Source organism: Schistocerca gregaria, chromosome 1 (assembly GCF_023897955.1).
Source record: "Schistocerca gregaria isolate iqSchGreg1 chromosome 1, iqSchGreg1.2, whole genome shotgun sequence".
Classification (NCBI taxonomy): Eukaryota; Metazoa; Arthropoda; class Insecta; order Orthoptera; family Acrididae; genus Schistocerca; species Schistocerca gregaria.
The window spans coordinates 252,624,772-252,639,915 of NC_064920.1; the positions used below are offsets into that span (position 1 = coordinate 252,624,772).

Genomic DNA, 15,144 nt, shown 5'->3' on the forward strand with positions numbered 1-15,144 from the left:
GGCCACCCCGGCCGACCAATAATTTGAGTAATGTCCTACAATTTGAGAGCACGACATCTGAGGTGCACACACATGAATGTATCTTCAATATGTAAAGCTTCACCTGCACCGATGTCAGGTCAAAACGACAATACAGTTCAACTGGAAGCGAGGGTGAACGGTAGTTAGTCTGATCTTGAACTGGCGTTGATGTGCGGGAACAGGGACGATCATTGTACAGCGAGTGTGAATGGATTAATCCCCCAGTGTCCAACTTTATCAGTAACGGTGAGTGTGTGAGCATGCAAGGATTAGAAAATCGCATAAGTAACGTTAAAAATTAAAAAAAGATTCTAGAAGAGAATGGATGAGTTCAGTAATCTATGCTTGAGTCGTCATATGAATCCAGTGATTCGGGCAAAATGTATATCTCGGATTAAAACTTTATATTAAAAACTGAACCTTTCATAAAGAGTATTCTTTCCGGTTCCACAGTAAAAGGTATGATGACCTAGTTAACTATCGTAGGTTGCCCTGTGTATCACCATTTAAACACGTTTACATCCACCCTCTAATCGTCACACTTTGTCCATTTTTCGGCTACAATCACGAGTCACTCAAACGATTAGATTATCACAGAGAATGTGCGGATTCACTAACGACGTTTAAAACACAGCAGATATACGTGTTTAAAACATTACCTTCATATCTGCTTGTGACATAACAGCTTGTCAGGAAGTCCAATGCTTATTACCATTCGCGTCTCACCTCACATTACTTCATGCACTTACGTTTGTGAAGTTCACGGTTCGTAATGTATTTACACATTTTTTAAACTGTTATGGAATAAAACCCAAATGTTAAAGAAATCTGGTCAGTATTTCAATGAATCTGAGTGCTTCATACCAACTGCCGATTAGTTTAGAACCTATAACTGATTCAGGTAAAAAGGGTTATTTATCCTTAGTGTAGAGCACATTTAACGACCAGAAAGCCTAACACTCTTGTACCAGTTCGATACATGTGCTATTTGGGTATGTGAGCTGCATCATCACAACCTAATCTCCGTACTTAATTTCTCTTGACTAGCCATATTATTGGTAAAATTGTAAAATCCATCTAGTTAGGAAACCATTTCCCCAATATTTAAATTAAAAATTAACTCATGAAAATTTAAAAATATTGATAATGAATTAATGAATTCTCTGAATATGTCTGCTTGATTCCAACCGGAAAAATTTAAATAACATTAAAACTTAGTAACCAGTCCTTAACCTATTAGCATAGCAATTACCAAAATCCGAACTATCATCATTATATACATATTATAACGTTACTGAGTACGGGAAACATTTGTCTCCCGGAATAACTTGATTTGTGCACATAAACACAAAAACACACAAAAGAATAAACATCGAACATTGAAATACATACACAAACAAATCAAGAAATAACCACGTTAATCCTCTTACACCAACGTAAATATCTATCGAATTTAGTCAGCTACTTTTGACAAATATGTACACTCTACATCTACATCTACATGACTACTCTGCAATTCACATTTAAGTGCTTGGCAGAGGGTTCATCGAACCACAATCATACTATCTCTCTACTATTCCACTCCCGAACAGCGAGCGGGAAAAACGAACACCTAAACCTTTCTGTTCGAGCTCTGATTTCTCTTATTTTATTTTGATGATCATTCCTACCTATGTAGGTTGGGCTCAACAAAATATTTTCGCATTCGGAAGAGAAAGTTGGTGACTGAAATTTCGTAAAAAGGCCTCGCCGCGACGAAAAACGTCTATGCTGTAATGACTTCTATCCCAACTCGTGTATCATATCTGCCACTCTCTCTCCCCTATAACGTGATAATACAAAACGAGCTGCCCTTTTTTGCACCCTTACGATGTCCTCCGTCAATCCCACCTGGTAAGGATCCCACGCCGCGCAGCAATATTCTAACAGAGGACGAACGAGTGTAGTGTAAGCTGTCTCTTTAGTGGACTTGTTGCAACTTCTAAGTGTCCTGCCAATGAAACGCAACCTTTGGCTCGCCTTCCCGACAGTATTATCTATGTGGTCCTTCCAAATGAAGTTGTTCGTAATTTTAACACCCAGGTACTTAGTTGAATTGACAGCCTTGAGAATTGTACTATTTATCGAGTAACCAAATTCCAGCGGATTTCTTTTGGAACTCATGTGGATCACCTCACACTTTTCGTTATTTAGCGTCAACTGCCACCTGACACACCATACAGCAATCTTTTCTAAATCGCTTTGCAACTGATACTGGTCTTCGGATGGCCTTACTAGACGGTAAATTACAGCATCATCTGCGAACAGTCTAGAGAACTGCTCAGATTGTCACCCAGGTCATTTATATAGATCAGGAACAGTAGAGGTCCCAGGACGTATCCTGAAGAACGAAGCTAGTACACCGGTATAATATAGTGTAGTCCCCCCGCGAACACGCTTAAGTGCCGCAACACGACGTGGCATGGATTCGAATATTGTCTGAATTAGTGCTGCAGGGAACTGACATCATGAATCCCGCAGGGCTGTCCATAAATCCGTAAGAGTACGAGGGGGGGAGACCACATCTGAACAGCACGTTGCAAGGCATTCCACATATGCTAAACAATGTTCATGTCTGCGGAGTTTGTCCAGCGTAAGTGTTTAAACTCAGAAGAGTGTTCCTGGAGCCACTCTGCAGTAATGCTGGACGTATGGGGTGTCGCATTGTCCCGCTGGAATTGCCCAAGTCCGTCGGAGTGCACACTGGACGTGAATGGATGCAGGTGATCACACAGGATGCTTACTTACTTGTCACCTGTCAGTGTCGTATCTAGGCGTATTAGAGATCGCAAATCACAACCACTGCATACGCCCCATACCATTACAGAGCCTCCTGCTGAATTGCAGGGTCCATTGATTCATGAGTTTGTCTCCATAGCCGTACGCGTCCATCCGCTCGATACAATTTGAAACGAGACTCGCCCGACCAGGTAAGACGTTTCCAGTCATCAAGAGTCCAATGCCAGTGTTGAGGAGCACAGGCGAGGAGTAAAGCTTTGTGTAGCGCAGTCATCAAGGGTACACGAGTGGGCTTCGAAAGCTCATATCGATGATGATTCTTTGAATGGGTGGAGATGCTGTGTCCCATCGCTCGTTCACCGACTATAACACCACGTTCAGACGCACTAAAATCGTGATAACCTGACATTGTAGCAGCAGTAATCGATCTAACAACTGCGCCAGACGCCTGTTGTCTTATACTGGCGTTGCCAACCGCAGCGCCGTATTCTGTCTGTTTACATATCTATCTGAACATGCTTTCGTATATCAGTTTCTGTGGCGCTTCTGTATATAAGAACTCAGACTTTTGGATATAGATCATCTCTCATCATTGTCTCATTCTTCATGTCTTGATTTTTGTGATTAACATTTCCCCTGGTACCGAAGTGGGAAGAGTCCGTTTACCTGATTTATGTCAGGATACCTTAAAGATACGACCGTTGGTGGGGCACCCTCAGAATCTCAAAAGGTCTTACACAAGCATCATTTTCTATTCTTCCTCGTGTGAGAGTAGTGACGAAGGAGAGTGCGCTCTCAATAACACTTTTCTCTTACTCGGAATTGCTACATTCGCATCCTTTTCCTTTCATAAATTATCTTCGTGCTCCTAGTGCTTTCCGTGAAGTGGACTAGGGCGGTTCGTCCTCGTTGATCTCGCGATTTATCTTTTGTCGGTTCTTCTGGAATCCGGTTTACCCAGTTATTTCTTTCTGGCTGCTGATACATTGCTTCGGTTGGAGTGATGTGAGTCTAAATCCGAGAATTTTTTTCAAATTTCTCACTTTGTTTACTTATTGTGGTAAAACGTCCCCACAACCTGTTTCATTCGCTGAAAATTCGTCCCGAGGGATTTCCTTCGGGATAGTACCGCATGTAAAGATCTGTTTCATGTAGGCTCAGGTTAAAGTATTCCTCCAATAAAAGTAGTAAAATTCGACGCATTGTCGGACAGTATGGTTCGAGAGTTCCAGACTCTAGGTATGTAATCATTGACCAAACTTTTAATAATCAGTGAGCTGGTGGCTGTCTTGATGGGATAAAGTTTAACGTACTTAGTTAAAGTGTCCAGAAAAGCCACAAAGCTTTTGCTACCGCCCCTTGATCTCAGCAATTGGCCGCAGATGCCGCAGCATATAATGGATATTGGCTTGTCAGGTATCGTTGAGTGAAGGAATGCCTTGCTACCTCTGTTATTTGGGTAGCTTCTCCCGCATCGTCCTCTATGCTCCTCGGAGTATGGGACCTCATCATCATCTGACAAATACCACATGGCTTCAACACCTACGGCACTTTCATCCGAAGATTTGGGAACCAAGAGTATACTCTTATTTTACTGTCAAATTTGAGAACTCCTTACGTTTAGCACACGTCTCAAATTAATTTTTCTTCTTATTCAGAAGATACGCAGATGCACCAGTTCTGAGGTTGTTCGACTTTTCTATGAAATATTTCATCATTCACGAGTTTGTAATAGCTTTGCAGCCTTAAATCGTTGAACTGCAATAACAAGACATGGTCTGTATCTCAGTAGGAAAGGGAAGGGTAAACTGGCTGGGATGATAGCAAAATCTTTAAGGGATAGGGGCACTGAAATTCATGGGAGTACTTTTTTTCTGCTAAGCTCAGTGGTCAATCATCCAACACTGACTGGGTAGCTTCTCCCGCATCGTCCTCTATGCTCCTCGGAGTATGGGACCTCATCATCATCTGACAAATACCACATGGCTTCAACACCTACGGCACTTTCATCCGAAGATTTGGGAACCAAGAGTATACTCTTATTTTACTGTCAAATTTGAGAACTCCTTACGTTTAGCACACGTCTCAAATTAATTTTTCTTCTTATTCAGAAGATACGCAGATGCACCAGTTCTGAGGTTGTTCGACTTTTCTATGAAATATTTCATCATTCACGAGTTTGTAATAGCTTTGCAGCCTTAAATCGTTGAACTGCAATAACAAGACATGGTCTGTATCTCAGTAGGAAAGGGAAGGGTAAACTGGCTGGGATGATAGCAAAATCTTTAAGGGATAGGGGCACTGAAATTCATGGGAGTACTTTTTTTCTGCTAAGCTCAGTGGTCAATCATCCAACACTGACTGTACTTAAGTTTAATGGGAAGTTCAGACAGGCAGGTGCTACAGATGTTAAAATGTAACAAGATTCTCATAACAGTACAGTAAAAAATAATGTTAGTATGTCACAAGATTCTCTTAAAAGCACATTGAAAAATAATGTTAGTGTATTCCATCAGAATATCAGGCGATAAAAAACAAAGTAAATGAGCTTCTTGTTTGTTTGGACGATTAGAAAGTGAGAGTGGAATAGATCTACTATGTCTTTCTGAACATCATATAGTCACAGGTATGGAAATGATAAATGGCGGTGGATGTAAGCTTTCAGCATATGCAGGTGGAGATACTATGGAGAGAGGCGGAGTTGCCACATACGTCACAATCTGTCAAAGAGTGAAAAATTAGGAAACTAAACAATTTTAAATCGAGCAACATATAGAATCATGTGCATGTGAGCATCAACTAAATAATGGCAGTTTTATAATTGTGCCCATATACAGGGTGTTACAAAAAGGTACCACCAAACTTTCAGGAAACATTCCTCACACACAAATAAAGAAAAGATGTTATGTGGACATGTGTTCGAAAACGCTTAATTTCCATGTTAGAGCTCATTTCAGTTACGGGTGAGCCTTCATTTCAACCTGATCAAATTGTAAATTTTCACAATCAGCATGTGTGGGCTGACGAGAATCCGCACGCAATTGTGCAATTATGTCATCATCACAGATTTTCTGTTAACGTTTGGGCAGGCATTATTGGTGACGTCTTGATTGGGCCCCATGTTCTTCCACCTACGCTCAATGGAGCAGGTTGTCATGATTTCATACGGGATACTCTACCTGTGCTGCTAGAACATGTGCCTTTACAAGTACGACACAACAATTGGCTCTTGCACGATGGAGCTCCTGCACATTTCAGTAGAAGTGTTCGTACGCTTCTCAACAACAGATTCGGTGACCGATGGATTGGTAGAGGCGGACCAATTCCATGGCCTCCACCCTCCTTGACTTTCATTTATGGGGACATTTGAAAGCTCTTGTCTACGCAACCCCGGTACCAAATGTAGAGACTCTTCGTGCTCGTATTGTGGACGGCTGTGATACAATGCGCCATTCTCCAGGGCTGCATCAGGGCATCAGGGATTCCATGCGACGGAGGGTGGATGCATGTATCCTCGCTAACGGAGGACATTTTGAACGTTTCCTGTAACAAAGTGTTTGAAGTCACGCTGTTACGTTCTGTTTGTGCGTGTTTCCATTCCATGATTAATGTGATTTGAAGAAAAGTAATAAAATGAGCTCTAACATGGAAAGTAAGCGTTTCCGGACGCATGTCCACATAACATATTTTCTTTCTTTGTGTGTGAGGAATGTTTCCTGAAAGTTTGGCCGTACCTTTTTGTAACACCCTGTATAAGACCCCACTGGGAAATTTTCAACTATTTTTGAAAACTTTAATTATTTGTTATGCTATCTGTCAGACAGAGAAAGCAAATTACGCTAAGGACAACACACAACACACACAGCCATGCCCGAGGGAAGACTCGGTAGGAGGCGAGGGGGAGCAGCTATGACGCCCGTGGATCTTGTGCCACATAAATGTGTCAGCTGCGTCGTTGCTCCATTTCGACGTCGACAACAGGGAAATATTCTGGTCGGAAGCACTGCGGGCGTTTTCTGGCGACTTTCTTCTTTGTTCGGATCGCGCGAGGGGAAGAACAGAGCAGATGGCATCATCGAACGTGTCGCAAGCGGCGAATCCTCCAGCGCGAGGAACTTCCCACGGCGGGGTCTAGCCCGGGCGGCAGCTAGGTGGGAGAAAGACCCAACCAAGCCTCCCGCAGACGGCGCGGCTTCCGGAACTGCAGTGACGAAGCGGCTGTTTTGTCAACAGGCGGTGGGGAAGTCGGGCGGTCGGCACGCGCCCGGCTCATAAGCTGGCGCGAGTCACCTACGGCGGTCAGTCTACACCCGCGGTCCGTACCTGGCGCTAGCTCGGCCCATATTGCAGCGGTTCACTTCACGCAGCGCGAGCTCCAACACTGTGCGGTTTGCCATGGACAACTACAGCAGACGTGGCCCCGTGTTCAGGAAATTCCAGCGGCTGCGGAACCACCAGACCAAAGAGATCGAAATCGACCGGCTGTTCAACGAGACATACGACGAACAACAGGTAGTTGTCCGGCGTAAGGCCCAGCGAACTGCCACCACCCTGCGCGCGCGGAGGTGTGAGTGTGAGTGTGTGTGAGTGTGTGTGTGCGTGTGTTTGTGTGTCGGTCCACCCTGTCGGCGGGCGGAAATGTTGGGGGTAACCGCTGATGGAGGCTACGCTGGCTACCTCGCTCCGACCGTTGTTGCGCTTCGTGTATTCACCCGAACTTTATACACGGAGACGGTTCTCACTGCCTTAATTTTGCATTATTCGCCGGAAATTAACAACCTATTCGCAAACTTAAAACAACTGTTTCGTATCGTTTGCTTTTTTATATGGTTCCCTGCTCCAATCTGTAAAAACGGATCCGTTATAAGATCCCTTCGTTACCCGCCTGCTCATTTGTCTGTCTGTCTGTGTGTTTATTTAATGTTAAGAACCCTTTTCTCGGGAACTGGTAGAGGCATCACGTTCGAATTTATGTTACGTATTAATGTCTACAGTCCCTTGGAAGTATAAAAATTTTAAAAATCGATGCCGAAAACACAACTAATCAAAACTTCTATAGACTCCTTCCTGACCTAGAAAAATGAAAATTGACAAGAAGCTAGGTTTCCCCGTACAAGTAAAGGAAAAGATCCGAAAATGTTAATTTCTAATTATAGCGCACGAAAAAAAATATTTTTTTTTGTCTTTGTTATCTGTCTCTTTGTTTGTCCGCCTTTTAACACCTCTTTACCTTTGAAGCAGCTTGGTGCAAAAGTTCAAATCTATATCACATACTAGGGTCTATGGTTCCTTGGCGGTGTAAAAAATAGAAGTGTCTTTGTTAATGCAATTAAAATGTGCGGCCGTTTATTTCACATATTTTGATACTCGCAAACACTCTCTTCAAAACCTATAGGGGACTTTTCGTTGACCTAGACCCACTAAATTCAGCAAGAAGCAAGATTTCACAGTATAAATAAAGGAAGAAATCTGAATCTTGTTAAACTGTAATTATAACACATAAAAATATTTTTTGCCATTTGAAAATACATTGCTCACATCATCAGTCAAAAACTTAATTCTGCATGGAAACAGAAGAGGTAGGTTGCAGTCAAGTTTTAGTACGTAAATAAAAATGTTTTATTACATCTTCCCTCTCTACATATATGAACTGAAGCCCACCCCTCGCTTATTTTTGTATGTATGGGCTAATCTGAGGACTACTGTGGAGGAAGTTTCGATTCCCTGGATATATATAATGAAGTTTGTACAGAACCGTCAGTGCCCGAAGTCCATATATTAAGTTTTTACAGAACCGTCAGTGCCCGAAGTCCAACTGGAACTTGGCCATTTGTTTTGTTTCACGGCGTGTATACAGGTCGAGAAAAATTTTGCTACTCGGCCGCTGTGGCCGAGCGGTTCTACGCGCTTCAGTCCGAAACAACGCGGGTGCCACGGTCGCAGGTTCGAATCCTGCCTCGGGCATGGATGTGTGTGATGTCCGTAGGTTAGTTACGTTTAAGTAGTTATAAGTCTAGGGGACTTATGACCTCAGATGTTGAGCCCCATAGCGCTTAGAGCCATTTTTGAAAAGTTTGCTTAGATTAACAAATACATCATCTGCCGGTTATCCAGCTTAATACGCTGTCGAGACTGTTTGTAAAATCCACTCTACACACAACTGAATTTTCACTGTGCAGTGGAGAGTGCGCTGATCGGAAAATTCCTGGAAGATTTAAGTGTGTGCCAGACCAGGAAAGGCAAAGGTTACGGTTTCGAGTCCCCGTCCAGCACACAGTTTTTTCTACCAGAAAGTTTCAAGGTACATCCGTTTGTTTGCTTGTAATTCATAGAAATCCAAATTTTTATTCCGATCTTGTTTAAATGTTACACACTTTTTCTTCAAGACAAGATGAAATATTACCGTCTACAAAAGATTTCGGAATCTTACTTGAAACACAGGTCTATTTAATACATGAAGGGGAAAAGTTGTTACCAAAAATCTCTAAAAGTTCTTGGCCGATTTACTTTAAAATTTTATACGATCCCTTAATGAACTTTTGGGTTGGCATTAGCTATATATTTTTAATATATATATGCGACCAGCTTATTCCTTCGTTGTTAAGTTATCATATGTGGATAGATGGTCCAGTTCTACAAACTTGTGCGTCCTGAGAACGACTTTTTGGTTGTTTGCTCTGCATTCTACGACAGGGAGGCATTTTCCGAGCAGTTCGGTCTCATTCTGTTGTTGTTACTTTTTTAGCACTACCCAAGAGGCACGTGTGACTTAGGATATGTTACGCACACGATTAACCTTATCACAGGCTGCATACGTAGGACTCAAACTGCATGGCTACAAGTTTTAAGTAACATCCAACCTCCAGCTCTACGAAGATCTGATACTCTCCTGATGATCTGGAGAAACATTCAGAAGAACCCCCAGCTACCCGTACACAGCGATTTATTAACAGCAGAATATCAGCGTCTAAATTCAAGAAAACCACCTTGGCGAACTGCATAACATCTTGAAGCCTCCGACTTTAACATCAACGAAGTATGGAGAAGTCAGTGGGAATAATGGTCAGTATTCAACGGTCATCTGGTTGAAAAGCCTTCCTTTCGAGTTCCAGGTTTCACACTCCCAAAACGCCAGTGGAGAACCATCAACGGCATCCGAACAGGACAAGGGAACTGCGGATATGTAAGGCACAAATTGGGCTGGGCAACATTTCCAGATTGTGACTGTGGAGGTGCCCTGCAAACTATAAATCACATTGTTGGTGAATGCCCGAAACGAGCCTTCGGGAGATCAATAGATGACGTCAACCATACATCACCTGAAGGGCTCAACTGGATCAACGATTTGACTTAGAAATCTAAGAAATTGTGTAACGTGCACATAATTGAGCATAATACTTTGGACATTCTGTACCTGTATTTTGCTTGTCATTTCTTACACTGTATACTCTTAAAACGTATTTGATCCAACCTCTGTATCATCATACGATAAATGTAATACACTTCAGCACCATCAGACATCATTAGATCGTGGGACCAATGAAAGCTCGGGAATTTGACAAAAACATGATTGGAAGCTTTCGGTTGTTAATTATGTGTTGTTATTACATATGACATATACACCAGAAGTTATTATAGTCCGTGTTTCACAGTTATTTTAGTTATTATAATCCACAGTGTTGTACAAACGCTAAGATAGATATTGGATGTAGAACCAACTTACGTCAAAAGAGCGCAGGCTGATGAAGAGATCGAGCGGAACCCGAGATTTGCCGAACTGAGACGTAAAGTGTTCAAACAGTTCGAGTCGTGCTCAAACACAGCCCTACTCGGAAACAGTGAAATCCGAGATGAAACAACAGAAGACGAATTGTCCAAAAACACAACGAGATACTGGAAAATGTAAAAACAGATGGCGCAACTAACCATTTTTTCATACAAAGATGGAGACATATTCATTCGTCACACCCAGCGATTCAAATACGTCCTTGAATTTAAAGCGATTGCAGTTTCCGATGCAGATTGCATACGCATTGAATATCAACGAGACACAGGAACAATCATTTTGTGTGGCAGATATTAAATGCCGAGAATTGCAGCTAGTTTACTATATTCATAAAAGATGTTACATGACACATTTGAGAGCTCACTGCATTAAGTTTGCGCATTCAGCGGAAATTGAGAACTTGTTCGCGAATATGCAGTGAAAACACAGTGTTTCGTAACATTTGCTGCTTTTTTTTTGTAATTGTTTTTTTCATTCCCTATTAGTCCTAAAGAATGCGCTCATTTTCTGGAATGCGAGACCATCGGTATACTAACAACGGAAGTGTGTGATATCGAACGCTAATCACCGTAAATTGTGCGTAAAATATAAATCGCTTACAAGAAACAAAAAAAAGACGTTAGTATGTGAAATTCGCATGCAAAACGCACCTTTTGTCTCCTAGTTCGATTCGACGGTGGTGTGTTGTATCCGAACTACTTTATTTGTGCAAATAGTATAGCTGCAATAGGCGGCCGTCTTTTGGAGTGTTCTCTTGTGTGTTGGAGTACCAAGAATGTACATCGACATTATGGTAGGCGTGTTAATCCCATGTATGTTGTCACAGCGTAAGAGGCAACGTATCAATGTGCTGAAAATAGGAACTTAATCTGAGCTGAGCACATGAAGTATGTGAATATGTTATATAGCACAATAATTCGCAAGTTCAGTGGAGATGGTGAAGAAATGCACGAAGAAACGTTGAATGGGTAGAGTATTTCCTACCTGAGAGCGGCTCGATCGGCAGTACAAGAATGAGATTTTCACTCTGCAGCGGAGTGTGCGCTGATATGAAACTTCCTGGCAGATTAAAACTGTGTGCCGGACCGAGACTCGAACCCGAGTTCGAGGCTCAGTCCGGCACACAGTTTTAATCTGCGAGGAAGTTTCATAGCAGTACAAGACTTTCATCTCCAGGGCAACAGGAACCTTCAAGTGGAAGTGAGTGCAAACCATATGCACGAAATATGTCAGGGGTCAGTGCGCTATTGGATTTAGATGAGAATATACTGGAGAATATTCATGAAGTCTGTTCAGATCGTCGCTTCAAATCGTATAGCAAACGTATGAGGTGCTATAAGCGCATTCGAAGTAAATAAAACTACAGGGCCAACGTTTGGTCATGTTCCTAAATCATTCAAATGACTCCCGTGGTAAACCCTTATTTAGAATTCGTATGGCTCTTCCCACTGTTTTTCAGATGACTCGTGGTTATTCTAAGTACATTTAGTGCTTTTCTGAGCGTTCTAAGTCATGCGCTTCCCTTAAAGAAAGAATTCCGTTCTGCATACTCTAACAGCAGGTGGACCATTTCAGTACTTCGGAGTCCATGATAAAACATTAGTCAAAAATGGCTCTGAGCACTATGGGACTTAACTTCTGAGGTCATCGGTCCTCTAGAACTTAGAACTACTTAAACCTAACTAACCTAAGGACACCACACACATCCATGCCCGAGGCAGGATTCGAACCTGCGACCATATCGGACGCGCGGTTCCAGACTGTAGCGCCTAGGCCGGCCGCGGTGGTCTCGTGGTTCTGGGCGCGCAGTCCGGTACAGTGCGACTGCTACGGTCGCAGGTTCGAATCCTGCCTCGGGCATGGATGTGTGTGATGTCCATAGGTTAGTTAGGTTTAAGTAGTTCTAAGTTCTAGGGGACTGATGACGACAGCAGTTGAGTCCCATAGTGCTCAGAGCCATTTGAACCATTTTTTGTAGCGCCTAGAACCGCTCGGCCACCCCGGCCGGCAAACATGTATCATGTGCGTAACTTGTAGTCCAAACGAAAATATTCTTTCTAATAATAACAGCTTACTTCGGACTTCTTGTTTCTATCATTTTTTCCAAATTTGTCGAACCATCACGAACAATTCGTAAACTCGATAATAAGCTCCAGCTAACTGTACTGAAATATTTCATGCTTACACTCCACTATGAGCGTCCACAGAAAATTTTCTAATTGGAGACAAAACTTCATCATTTGTACATAATTGATTCGATGGATATGAAGATGTGTAGTGGTCCAAGAAATAAATTTGCCAAGGCATACACTAATAATTTTATTTCTGTTCTCTCGTTGGGACATCTGCCTTGTGACTCCACTCCCTAATCCCCTGCACCAGCTTCTCAATCGCACAGAACGTCCACATTTACTTGTTGGATGTATTCCAATATCTGTCTTCCTTCACAGTTACACCAACGAAGTTATTTATTGATGTCTCAGCAGATGCCCTTTATGTCTCTTGTACTTATCAGTGTTTCTCACCTATTCCTTTCCTCGCCGATTCTGCGCAGTGCCTAATTTTTTATGAGTGCACCAAATTTCTATCATCCTCCTACAGAAACTTATTTCAAACGCTTCGGTTCGCTTCTTTTCAGTTTTCCCGTTGTCTGTTTCACTTCCTTACAATGCTGTGCTAGAAAAGTACACTGTCAGAAATTTCTTCCTCAAATTAAGTCAATTTTTTATGTTTTTTCTATTAACTAGGAATGGCCTCCCTTACCTCTGCTAGTTTACTTTTTATATCCTCCTTGCTTCGTCTATAACGTGTTATTTTGCTTGCAAGATCGTGAATTATTTCCTCACCTTCGTAGCCCATAATATTGATATTCAGTTTATTGATTATCTCATTTGTGCTACTCCTCATTGGTTTCGACCTTCTTCTCGTTACTCTGAACCAGTAGTGTGTGCTCACTATACTGTTCACTCCATTCAACACGTCCTTTAATTATTCCACTCTTTCACCGAAGACAGCAATTTCATCACCAAATCTTTTCAATGATATCCATTCACTCTCAATTTTAATCCATTTCTAAATCGATTTGTACCCACTATTGCATCCTCAACAATCGACAGCTATAGACTTAATATATTTTTTAAGCTAGACTGCGTTTCTACTGAAAATATAAGCACACTTTGTAAATGATGGTTGCCATATTTATTGAGTTAATGTATTGAAGTTAATTTCTCGTATGATTTAATCAGATATATCCGACGAGTAGGAAACAAAGCTGGAAAATATTAATATATATTTGCATTCTCACGCCTATAATGTTGGTTTGAGAACGAAAATCTGAGTCACAACGACAGAGAAAAACTTGCTGGTTGGTGTTGTTGTAGTCTTCATTCCAGAACTGGTTTGATGCAGCTCTCCATGCTACTCTGTCCTGTGCAAGCTTCTTCATCTCCCAGCACCTACTGCAACCCACATCCTTCTATGCTTCTAAATCTGCTTAGTGTATTCAACTCTTGGTCTCCCTCTACGATTTTTACCCTCCACGCTGCCCTCCAATACGAAATTGGTGATCCCTTGATGCCTCAGAACATGTCCTAACAACCGATCCCTTCTTCTGGTCAAGTTGTGCCACAAACTTCTCTTCTCCCCAATCCTATTCAATACTTCCTCATTAGTTATGACATCTACCCATCTAATCTTCAGCATTCTTCTGTAGCATCACATTTCGAAAGCTTCTATTCTCTTCTTGTCCAAACTGTTTATCGTCCATGATTCACTTCCATACATGGCTACACTCCATTCAAATACTTTCAGAAATGACTTCCTGACACTTAAATCTATACTCGATGTTAACAAACTTCTCTTCCTCAGAAACGCTTTCCTTGCCATTGTCAGTCTACATTTTATATCCTCTCTACTTCAACCATCATCAGTTATTTTGCTCCACAAATAGCAAAACTCGTTTACTACTTTAAGTGTCTCACTTCCTAATCTAATTCCCTCAGCATCACCCAACTTAATTCGACTACATTCCATTATCCTCGTGTTGCTTTTGTTGATGGTCACCTTATATCCTCCTTTCAGGGCATTATCCATTCCGTTCAACTGCTCTTCCAAGTCCTTTGCTGTCTCTGACAGAATTACGATGTCATCAGCGAACCTCAAAGTTTTTATTTCTTCTCCATGGACTTTAATACCTACTCCGAATTTTTCTTTTGTTTCCTTCCCTGCTTGCTCAATTTACAGATTGAATAATATCGGGGAGAGGCTACAACCCTGTCTTACTCCTTTCCCGGAATGTTGTCTACTCCGGGGGCCTTGTTTCGACTCAGGTATTTCAGTGCTCTGTCAAACTCTTCACGCAGTATTGTATCTCCCATTTCATCTTCATCTACATCCTCTTCCATTTCCATAATATTGTCCTCAAGTACATCGCCCTTGTATAGACCCTCTATATACTCCTTCCACCTTTCTGCTTTCCCTTCTTTGGTTAGAGCTGGGTTTCCATCTGAGCTGTTAATATTCATACAAGTGCTCCTCTGTTCTCCAAAGGTCTCTTTAAT

General features: G+C 41.9%; 1 protein-coding gene across 2 annotated transcripts in view; it reads left to right on the top strand.

The window, feature by feature from the left end:
* The window catches only part of LOC126339265 (nitric oxide synthase, salivary gland), a 1,479,392-nt gene that overhangs the window by 680,071 nt on the left and 784,177 nt on the right, over positions 1-15,144 (top strand). Inside the window, exon 1 of one of the 2 annotated variants that reach the window (XM_050001616.1) lies at positions 7,039-7,311. The exons of the other annotated variant lie outside the window; for it this stretch is intronic. Within the exon in view, the coding sequence (XP_049857573.1) occupies positions 7,195-7,311 (117 nt within the window). The 5' untranslated portion in view covers positions 7,039-7,194. Of the gene's footprint in view, positions 1-7,038; positions 7,312-15,144 lie in introns of those variants that run through there. 2 annotated transcript variants of the gene reach the window in all.